Raw genomic sequence first — 12,608 nt, 5'->3', positions numbered from 1 at the left:
CATTTGGTATGACATTTAAACAATGAAAAGTACATGCATGCCCGTGGTAATTACCATTCGCTGTCATGAAAATATAGCTATAATCATTTCATATGACAAAAGCTGTAACTCGTGTGAGAAAGACTGAGTAGGGGAAACGTCTAACATCGTCTCAGGAGTCACAATCACAGGTTTTCTCGTGAAGATTGCGTGTATAAACACACATGTGATGCATAAACGCATGCTTATTGCACAGTAGGAATGCGCAACTGGATCAGCACTATTATGTTTATGAAAAGGATCCTGCCGCTTAATTATTGAAGGAAACGATGTTCAAATTGCGTGGTTAAATGCACCAGCAGGGCTTGATATCAAATATCAATATCAAATAATCCTATCGCCAGATGCTTTACAAGCCTTACAGTATAGAGGAATCGTACAATGGACGCGATTTCGTAGGATTGTGCAAAGTGTTCTGGCGCTTTTTTCAGATTGTTTCACTCGAAATAAGCGTTATTACAACAGCGCACATTCGAGTATTGCCTTAGGGACAGAAATTTACAACTAGGTAGGATGTGGGCATTCTGAGTCGGCACTTCATTGACGGTCGTGTCATATAGACCCACTTACTGGAACCACATTGGTAATGTATGAGGACATTCAAGAGAACAATCCACGCTAACGTTATTGATGGGATGCCATTGATGCCAGTCTTTGAATGTAATGTATCGGTACCTGGGAATTGTCATTCAATTATTTTCTCATCAAACTGTGTGTATTAAGTATACAGCGAATACTTCACGATCATTCTTCAAGCGATTTTTAACATATCAAACATAAAGCGAACCCTTTGATAAATGACGAAAGCTTTCCGATTGAAGTCGCCCGCACTACCATTTTCCTGTCTGCATGCAGCGCCCGAAAATGGTCAATAAATGACAATCTCATAAGAAACTCCTCGACGATATTGGCTTGTGACACTTCTGATGCGAACTCTGTGATCCAGCCGTGACATATTCGGCCAGTTTTCTCCATAACCATGAGTCAACACTAAAATGTTGCCATTAGTATTTTGCAAATATCATGGCTTGTGAACGAAAAGGCTCAACATTGCGGAAATGAATTTACCTATAACTTAAAAATGATTATATGGAAGATTTCGTGGACCTATTCTCCTTAACAACTGGTCCGCCATTTTATCGCGCATACCAATAACGTCAAAGTTCAAAGTTTCTTTCTCTAACAAATATGTATCATTTTGATAAAACTTCCCAGGAAGATCAGTACGAGAGAGAAATCGTATTTTAAATAGGTTTGTGTTTTGGTTTTTGAAAACTTAATGTTAGTGGAATCCACTTAAAAGCCACATTATTCACATACAGATGGAATGAGAGAGGAGATTGCAAATTTTGTCGTCCTATAATTGCACAATATAATTGCAACACGTCATTGCTGCTGTGTTAAATCTGGTGACATTAGCTATATATGCTTCCACAAATATTTAAGAAATGCAAGGCATTCATATCACCCTCGCGACATATACGACTCGTAAAGATCCAGGTTAGAGTTGGTCTTCAGCATCCAGTCTTGTCGTAAGAGGCGACTAACGGGATGTGGTGGTCAGGCTCGCTGACTTGGTTGAAACATGTCATCATATCCCAATTACGTAGAACGATGCTCCTGCAATCATGACTGGATTGTCTCGTCCAGACTCGATTATTTACATACCGCCTTCACATAGCTGGAATATAGCTGAGAGCGGCGTTAAACAACAACCAAACCAATTCACGTGATATACTCTACCCTTTTATGGAAGTGCTCACTTAGCATTCTAAACACACCCTTACACAATAGAAAGACATCAATAAATGAATTGACACATAAGCAAAACACCAAGAGGCCCATTTTGACAAACTGATTGTATATGTATGTGCAGAAGCTAGGTAAAAGCCTAGTAGTATGGTGGTTAGCTAATATGAGCAAAACTACTGCCATGTTAGCGTTGTTTGATGACTGCTGGTGTCGAATCCATATTTCATCCGATCATGTTCCGTTATCTGTCAGCACCATTACCCTGGTTCCTGGTTCCATCAAGCCAGTAAATGTATTCGACATTTGCCATATTTAAAAAGCACGATTGAATATGACTGAAATATTCCTCACAACACCATTAAACATTGTCTAACCTTCCCATAACTGTGTATTCTAACTGAACCTGTATGGTTTGGTAGGGAAACAGTTCATGACGTAGGCATAGAGCAGGATGTTAAGTAATTCACTGGAACCTAAACCATGATTGATCATGATGGTTCGTAGAAAAGATGTGGCGGTGGGGTAACATAGTGGTTAAGGCGTTCTCTTGTCACGCCGAAGGCCCGGGTTCGATTCCCCACATGGGTACAATGTGTGAAGCCCATTTGTGGTGTCCCCCCGCCGTGATATTGCTGGAATATTGCTAAAAGCGGCGTAAAACTAATCTCACTCACTCGTAGAAAAGAACTAAGGACATGGTTATTCGCTAGTGATGTAGTTGATATTATCGTGGTATCTATGCTTTGTTTTCAATTGTTTTACGGCGTTTGTCATTCTTTGGTCAAACCTAATTCCCATTTCTATAGTTTCCGTTGCAACGACGTTTATGAATGAACTTAGAGAAATGTTTTGTTCTGTCAATAAGAGTTCACAAATGACATTACATGCGAATGATCAAGTGTCCTTTGAAAATTGATTGATGATTTCTACAGTTTTATAACATTATTTGAGTTTGTGAAAACAGCGAAAACTGAAGTGAATCAGCTGCTTTGTGTGTGATATTTTCTGATTGGGGCTTTGGTTCAAGTCAAATCCATACAAAAATAGTCACCTAACTCATCATGACTTCGATTGTACTGTTACAAAGATGGCTGCTTGTGTAAGTTTAAAGGTCGATTTCGTCAGCCCCTTGCATCTGTATTCCCTTGACAAGTCATTGACATTTAATGTATTTTCTATCACTAAAATAACCATGTCAATGTCGCAATAACGATTGTTCAAACGAACAAACGCAGTGACATTCATAGGGCATTAATTCAATTGATGTTCCCTAAATGAAATCCGTTTCTGGGGACAGTCAAGACACATTTGCACTGACGTTTTATACTGAAGTCACAAACGTCTAGTTCGACTAAATCTAGTAAGACGTAATGATTCCAGCATACAAATCCTATGTCATATATTACTCCAATCCGAAATGTAGATACATTATTATTGAACTCCACGGATAACGGAATACTGTAACATTACCGATTGTACTTATAGGTTTGTCTTCAAGGGATGAGATATCTGAAATGTCACCTGACAAGAATTCCAAGACATGACTATAATTATATCGCATCATGTAGCAAATATCTGATTGAAGCCAAACTATCGATTGGGAACCTTAGCCAAGGACTTCCAGCTTAACGAGTTCATGGATAGGCTATCAAAGCAATGATTACAAAAGCATTAACAATAATGCCACACAACGTTTAATATCATCCAAATTGATTACAGACCATTGGTTTCAGGGAGCTGATGATTGTCGGCAAGCCACATAAGGCACACGTAGTACATTTCACAAGTTACAGACGAATATTAACGTTATTAAATATAGAAATTAAGACGAAGGTCGAAAAGATTTAGTGATTAAATGTTGTATAAATGTCCTCTCATGTCTCTACTATCTCTGGTTTTCAAAGTAGTTTCAATAAATGTTTCGCATGTCTCATTGAACCAGAATACAGAAGACACGCTTGATCAACGCGAAAAGACAGAAGTCGGTTGACAGCCTTTGGTCAGAGAAAGGATGGTTGGCGCCGCATTGGATACAGTCCACATCTCCTTCTCGCAGGCCTAAACCCTAACAAAAGCAGGAGATAAAATCGAAATTTCTCGGATACGAGCAAAGGCAAATAGGGCAAAACAGCAAAGTAGGCATAGAACAAAAATTGAAATACTTGTTGAGTTAAAATCTCATTAAAAGATGGCAATATTCCATATATCCAACGATTTGCTATGAAGGCCAGCATGGAGACACCTCTTGGTGTAACAAGTATATGAAAACTTATAGAATGGGCAAGAACAAGCTTCATAACTTCGCGATGCCGTTTGGAGCATTCCGATTTATGAATTTTGCATCGACCTGACATTTTTGTAATAATGAATAAAATGTCAAACACCAAGAAGAACACCGAGGGTAGTATCAGAAGGAATAATATATCAAGCACATTCAACACTGCCATTGCAGCTTCGTTCTCAGGTAAAACAGAACAGACCCTGTACCCCTTAACGGATATCGTTCCGTTTGTCCACGTCTTGTACGAGTACATTGTGAATCCAGAAATTGCCATAGCAACTATAATACACTTAGCTGTGCTGGAACTATTCATCCAGGCAAGGCTCCTTTGTTTTAGAGAATCCCATAGAATCAAATAGGCTCCGATTAGGGTACTCCAGAAGGTCAATAGAGGGAAAAAGTGGCTTGAGAACACAACTATTTGGCATAATCCGGGAGCACTGTAGACGTCCACGCCCTGACCGTTCAGCCATGTGGTCATCACAGTGGACAGGAATCCCCCACTTGACGCTGATACACATACAAGGAAGTGAGAGTAAAACTTTTTCCGAAGTCGTGTTTTCAAGAACACCACACAGCAAAGCACAGATCCGAGAATCCCCAGACTGCTCAGTATTGGAACAATGAACACCTGCATACAACGGACCACCTGTTCCAGAGGGGACATCTCAAATGTTAGCCTAGCATCGAACGTACTGTTATTTGAAAACGTTATGAAAGTCTCCGGGAAGAAAAATCGAACGGTTTTCGCTAGGCAGAGCGACGGTGCATCGGTACTGTGATTTGCCATCGCTTGCATGGCGTTCCCGCTCCTTGGCTCTCCTGGCGATACGTCCTCTCTGCTTCCTCTTTACACCGTTCTTAATCAGGCGTCGCTCGATGACTATCTGAAAGCAAACAGATTACCCTGAGTATTTAAAGAGCACAGTGGGACCATTTCTCATTTGTTAATTCTATGGTGTGAGGTGGATTATTCTACATGACATCGATTACTATGTTATTATATCATGAAGCAATAATAATAACATATTGGACTTTTTGTTGTATACACTCCTTTTCATTTTAAGGAGGTGGGGTAGCCTAGTGGTTAAAGCGTTCGCTCATCACGCTGAAGACCCGGGTTCGATTCACCACATGGGTACAATGTTCGAAACCCATTCCTGGTGTCTTCCGCAGTGATATTGCTGGAATATTGCTTAAGTCGGCGTAACACTCAACTCAACTCAACTCAACTCACTAACGCACCTTTTTATGTTATTTTTTTAAATGACCGGTCGTGTACAGGGAACTATAAGTTCATATATTTACTGATACATCATTTTCGGCGAAAAAGGTATAGCCATAATGAAATCGTCTCTGAAGTTCAAAAGAAACATACTCAATAATGATTCAATTTAACCAAAATGCTTCCGTATATGCTATCTAACTATGAGATATTGATATGAGCTAAGATAATACTTCAACCTGTTTCAGTAATGATAGCAACGGATATTGTCTTTTTACAACACAGATAGAGCTATACATTATGAATCATACAAGTCTATTGTGGCAACTGAGGTATAGTTTGGGTCAGTCACACGACTGAAACTGTTGAATTGGTGAAATATTAACATGTGAAGTTCTGATCAAACATGGTCTTTGCATAGTCAGCTATGTATTATCTAGCATTAGGCATACATTAAAAACACTCGAACCGGGCTGCATGATTAACCTGCATTGGGTACAAATGCATCTCCGTGAAATGACTGATCAATAGATGGTCAAATGACATTGTTTAGTTATGCGCCATAAAATATTACATACATTTATCATCTAACGGAGGGTGTTTTTGATGCAATAAAACAATCTGATAAACTTGGAATTCAAATCTGATAACTATGCAAATTATGTCAATCCACGAACTACTCCATACACGCCATGCAAATCCTGAAACGTTTAACATTTCATTGATGATGTCGTCGCGAGTTTACATTGTTTGTAAACAAACATGGCTGCCCCCAGAATTGGTGATTCTGTTAGAATTGATGACAGAGGTTCTGGAGTCGTTACTGCAGTAATGGACTTTGGAAAACATGAAACGGAGTACTTCGGTCAAATTGAAGGTACGGATTATGAGGCACGACTGAAAGGCAATCGTCTAAGAAAGGTACCAACCAAGGATTTCGATCTATCGATCACAATACAGAAGACGAATCGATACCGTCAGGTATCAGAAACAGATATTGATGAGGTGATTACCCGCAGTGAAAAAAGAAACACTCCCAAGAAAACCCTGCCCGATTGTGTTGTTTTTTAAGACAGAAAGATCATATTTTACGCATGAGTTATGTGTTTGCACTGTATCAGCGAATAGTCACAAACAAAGCCAAAGGCTCGCATAATACAATTTGTATTCCTGATATATGACATTAATGATACGGAAACACACTCACTATATATTGTATTACAGGTTCGAGCCTAGATCATAGACAAAACAGTGGTTGATAGCACGACTCACTCATTGACTTAGATTTTAAACAGAAAACAATCATTTTAATAAGTTTAAACACAGAGGTTATAATGGGTCAGTGTACAAAAATCAAACAGTGTCATAAATATCATCAGAGGCCACAGATTTAATAACTATGTTTTGATACATGTGTATACGCTTTTGTATTACGTGGGGCGGTGGGGTATCCTAGTGGTGAAAGCGTTCGTTTGTCACGCCGAAGAGCCGGGTTCGATTCCCCACATGGGTACAATATGTGAAGCCCATTTCTGCTGTCCCCGCCGTGATATTGCTGGAATATTGGTTAAAGCGGTGTAAAGCCATACTCACTCACTCACTCACTCACTACTCCGGATTGTGTGTCATTGTGCAATTCATCGTTCTCCGCTGGAGACTTACTCACTATACATGGCCTGCGCCCTAATTCACGTACATTATCGCTAATAACAGGGACATCAATACCACACGGAGACCTTTATTGAAAATTACATTACATTAGTCGCCTGGAAAAGGAAGAGACGTGGTCACATCCTAAGCTTTGAGAATCATACAATGCTATGTGTTGACATCAAAGATCGTAATTGCAACACACCCCACGCCACCTTGTAAATATAGATACGGCTGTAAGTGTCGAGGGTAGCTTCAGATCCGCTTTGACAAATTAAAGTAAGATTCATTGCGTCGGGAGGTCAAAGAGAAACGAAGAGGTGTCACGTCTTTGATATGGAACAAAATGTGGAACAAGAAGGTTGGTCATGCCAAACTGAGTCACTCAGCCTCCCTATGATGTATTTCAGTGTAATGTTGTTGTCACATTTCCGGGAAAGAGACAGCACTGAGTACAGAATTATATTAGACGGTGTTGAATGAATATGGGGATTCCTTGAAGAGTTCCAAGGAAAGTAGAACGGATGTGAATATATCACTGAATCTAATAACCTTGTTATCACTATATGTAATTTGTGTCAGTGGAACGTGCTCCTGAAAATGGACTATCCGATTGGAGAGGAAACGATCCCTGCGTAGTGCAAAGTGCGTCTGAGGGCGGGCAATTTGTCAGGGTCTGTGATTGATTGATTGTATGTCAGCTTGCGCCGACGGCGTGGAGTATTTGTTTATCGTTTTCGTCGCGGGTTTCTTTGGTCCAGAGTCGATTATCTACAAGCCGCTGACATAAATCTGAACTAATGCTGCAATGGCATACCTCGCATGAGCACATAGATGAACTAATGTCTGCATTAGACGTACATGGAAACTAAGCCCACACGGGGTGACAAGGTCATTGCTTGTACTGTCTCCTTGAATTGAACAAGTATATATGGATGACAACTTCTTTTATTCTAGAGCACGACGTTTCGATACAGGTTCTTGCATCATTTTCAAGTGAGAATGCAAGATACAAGAACCTGTATCGAAACGTCGTGCATCCATGTATACTTGTTCTATCTGACTTCTAACTTCTAAAATGCCACTCAAAGATGTCTCTTTGAAACTAACATAAATCCATGCAATGGGTAAATATAACATGAAGTAAGAAGTATCGTTTAATTTTCTGCTGTTCACAACATGGAAATATTCCTTACATATGTTCATAGAATAAGAATATATCACGAAGAACGAAAATGTCTATTTATATTTCCGGTATTTACAGCGTTTAAATATTCCTTACATACATTTTAGCACTTCGTTTTAGTGTTCTGTATCCGATTGACCACATGCCGACCGCTTCCGTGGTGTAGTGGTTAGAGCGTCCGCCCGGAGAGCGGAAGGTCGCGGGTTCGATCCCCGACCACGACCCGACCACGTACCAAAAGACGTTAAAATATGGTACTTGTTGGGCCCTGCCTGACGCTCGGCATTAATGGGTACAACAAGGACTATTCGGCTCGGAGTCAGTATAATGTGTCTGAGTGGGGTATTCATGCTTCACTGCGGCATGGTATCTCAGTGGGCTAGCACTATAAAACCAGCTAAAGTCTGGGCTAGTACAAGCAGCCGCACATACACATACACACGCATGCACGTCGTCATATGAGCGAAATATTCTCAAGTACCACGTTAAACCCAATTTCACCTCACCTTGACCACATGCAGATGATTTGGCGATTTAACGTGCGCCGACATAATGCGTATTTCGCACAGGGGGGTGCATGGTTATATTTTTACTGGACGGATCACTTGGCTATCTGAAGATAGCGCGATAAGGTCATAGATATTCTTACAGGGTGATAAGGCCACATGTATACTGGACGGGTAACGGAGAAATACAAGGAGAGTCACCTGCCAGTGTCTAACTTGAAATATCGATTTGTCAATTAACAGTGACAAAAAAAACTGTTGAACAAGTTCAGTCCAGCACCGTAGTGAACGCAATGCTAATTGTAATGGGTAAATGTGGGTGGAATACTTATAACTACGGTTTGGTTTATTCAACAAATAGACGTAGGCCATCCACCCATGGCACAGTAGCTATACAGCAGTCATAATACTTGTTGCTTACATTATTATATACACAGTTTTGTCCTCAATTGCATAGACGTATAAACATGCATAGCCAACTTTCTTATAAGATCAATTCTATGACTGGACATTAAGAGATTAAATTTACCTAATGTTGGAAACACATAGCATTTCCTTGGTATAAACTGTTCACGCAAATCGACATACGCCTTGCATACAAATGGTATGGTACACATCTTCGACACAGTTCATTTGACAAACATAAAAAAATCTTTCTTTTCTTTGGGCATTTGAGTATTAACCCATCTCAATTTTCAGTTAGTGAGAACTACATCTAAACCTAGCTTAAGCGACACGAAATTTCTGAATACTTATATATGTTTGTTATAACCCTCTTGATATAAGTTAGACTTATACATAGAATATTTATATGTTCTGGAACCTTGTGACACAGGTGCATGCCAATCTTGCTGATTAAGACATGTAGCTCTATCCATAAATTCTGACAAAAACGACTGAATATTACTAATGGACTGGTTATCCCGAACATAGCCAAATCCCATTTTAGACACCACGTTTCTCAATTTGGAAGCCCAAATACATTTTCCTTCACTCATGTCTATTTTATAGTGAGCATGTGAGGCGTTGCGATCGCGAATGTTGGAACAGGTCAGCAAACAGCAATAAATGAAATGTAAGTGGTCTGACATCTCGCTGACCAGGAACATACAGTACAACCAGAAATTATTGAGAATTAAAAGATTGTAATATTTTTAGTTTTTTCACTCATTACTCACGTATCAATGTGAATACTAGCAGAACATAACTCCAGATTCAAAGACAGGTGAACAGTTAGTATTTTGTCAAGTCACCATGGGCAGCAATGCAGGCTTCAATGCGGCGGGGCATACTACAGATCAAAGAAGTTAGAAAGTCGTGGTCCATGCTGTCTCAATATCGGACCACCTCTTCTTTCATTTCAGCAATATTTGTCAGATTTTTCTTATTGACACTTTCCTTCATAAGTCCCCAAACATTTTCTATTGGATTTAGGTCAGGACTATAGCTTGGCCAATCTAATAATGTCATATTTTGGGTCCGAAACCAGGCCTGTGAATGCTTTGAACGATGATTTGGGTCGTTGTCCTGCTGGAAAATCCAAAACTTTCCATAGAGCACGTGAGCAGATGGAAGTAAATGTCCCTCGAGAATATCTGTGTACCACTCACTATTCATATTCCCTTCAAATACACAGAGGGGCGTTGCCCCTAACACAGATACGCCAAATTTCGGACTGTACTTTGGGCGCTGATACAAAGGTTTTTCAGTTTGTTTGGTCCAGAATTTCAGTGTATTAGGAAACAGCCACACGGAACTTCCATCTGAGAAAATCACATTGTCACAGTTAAAGTTTCTATGCTGTAAGCACCAGTTCAACCATCACTGCTTTTGTTCAGGTTTCATGATCGGTGATGGAATTCCTCGACTTTTCTTCCAACCCATTACATGCATCTCAGTTCTAATTGTCTCCTTACAGACAGCCAAAGTTCCTCTATCAATCATATCCAGCCTTAAGTTCTCTAAACTCCTTCGTTTGTTTTTAGAAACAAGAATACCAAACCGCCTCCTGTCACCGACTGGGCCTACCTGCGCCTCCCTGGTCTCTAAATCATCCATACTGAGGATCACTGAAAGGGGGATAACTCTTCGCAACTAATGAAAAAGGATTAACGGAGTTGTCTCTCTTGAATGAAACCAAGCACTGGATAGCTGGTCAAGGTTGTTTATACTAGAAATCCAATTAAACATATTACTAAAATTCTCAATAATTTCTGGTCATACTATATCTCCGCGTATAAGTGTCCATGAACATAAAACATCGAATCCACACAATACAGTCATTGATAGTATGAGCCGCGATCCAAATGTATTCTGCTACGCTGATATACATTTCAGCGTACAAGTCTGAACTGGACCATTAAATCGTCTTCTGACAGTTTCAGTGAAATGATATTTTATTGTCTTGTGTTTAACACGATACTCAGGAACATATATATTTCAGCTATATGACGGAAGCCTGTAAATATACGACAGACACTTTTGACATCACTAGCATTGATGTATACAATAGATTATAAAAGACATCCATCAACCATTGTTACCAAGTCAGCAGGCCTGACCAGCTCATCCCCTTAGTCGCCTCTTACATACTTAAACCTACATCAATATAAGAGACTATCCGGTCATGATTATCCGACGAAACATACCATGAAGGGCACATTAACTCAGAAAAAATTAGCACTAGTTCTAAAATTCGCATTAGTCTGGACTGGTCCCAATCGTGCTGCAACAAAATGCAGATAATTGTTTCACGTTACCTGTAAAGCAAGAAATCAGGATGTTTCATGAATATTAACAAAACCCGTGACGCTGGTCGTTCATAAACCTCAGTTATTATATAACGTAGCTTCAATCATGGGCTGCTTCTAGTCTGTATTTGAAGGCATGGCCACTCCTATTGGCCACAATTCACTGTCAAGTGTCGCGTTGCTCATGCATGCCAAAATCCATGCCAGATGTGATGGAGGTTGGAATCCCACATCCGATCTCATTAACATGATTTGTTTTCAGCATATACAGAGGATTTCACCCAAAGAGGAAACATCTGAGATTTGCATTGCTTCGGGTTACCTTCCAAATAAAGTTCATCTTATATTAAAGAAACTTTTTGAAACTGACAGTTCTTTAATTCTTTCTAATGTTTGAAAACCAAATGACCAAATCAAGTTAAGTTGTTCTGGGTTAAACATTTTGGCGCCATAAAAAAAAAAACAGCATTGACGTTGTAAGGGTTCGAATCGATGTAGAGTTAGCCTAGTGCTTAAAGCGTTCGCTGGTCACGCCGAAGACCGGGATTCGATTCCCCGCATGGGTACAATGTGTGAAGCCCATTTCTGTTTTTTTCCGCTGTGGTAATGCTGAAATGTTGCTAAAACGGCGTAAAACTAAACTCACTCACGATCGGCGTGTTTCACAATATCATGATGAGATTCACATTTACAATTCACGTTGCAGTTGAATATGCAATTTCAACTGTTTCACCATACGTACGTGCATGTGTATAGCGGCATTAGCGATGCCAGTTAAGAAAAAGATTCCCGTATTGATTTGATCATGCTGGTGTTCTCAGCCTCACCTAGTCCATCACTTGAAATTAGGATATCAACGCCTGCGGTCTTCGAATAAAATGATAGGTTATTAGTACCAACCTCGATGCCTTATACATTACTCTCTATTTTTACAGTTCCAGTGTTGGTGTAGGTCAGCCACATACAGTAAACAATGGAGGTTTGTTACGACGTCAACACAGTAAAAAAATCTAAGTTTCGTTACAACTTCAACTGGAGCAGTGAGCCTGCAAGCAATTGATGACTGACGTTCTTGCCTTAGTGGAAAATTCCCATTACAGTAGGATTCCAATACCTGATAAACATGTACTGGATATTTGGATTATTGAGTACGGATGTGTTAATGTTTGGATAGTTAACAATGTGACTCCTTTGAAGATGATTCTAATACCTCCAGCTA

The 12,608-nt window shown here is 39.8% G+C and overlaps 1 protein-coding gene across 1 annotated transcript; it reads right to left on the bottom strand.

The window, feature by feature from the left end:
- Positions 1-3,462: 3,462 nt before the first annotated feature.
- Positions 3,463-4,831, bottom strand: LOC124289087. Its single transcript, XM_046725687.1, has one exon. It carries the CDS (start codon positions 4,737-4,739, stop codon positions 3,792-3,794), a length of 948 nt encoding a protein of 315 aa, XP_046581643.1. The 5' UTR covers positions 4,740-4,831; the 3' UTR covers positions 3,463-3,791.
- Positions 4,832-12,608: the final 7,777 nt, after the last annotated feature.

The sequence above is a fragment of the Haliotis rubra genome, unplaced genomic scaffold, assembly GCF_003918875.1.
Source record: "Haliotis rubra isolate DU_JTF1 unplaced genomic scaffold, ASM391887v1 Scf431, whole genome shotgun sequence".
In the NCBI taxonomy this organism is placed as follows: Eukaryota; Metazoa; Mollusca; class Gastropoda; order Lepetellida; family Haliotidae; genus Haliotis; species Haliotis rubra.
The sequence above is the reverse complement of the archived record's forward strand: the minus strand, read 5'-3'. Positions and strand labels throughout refer to the sequence as shown.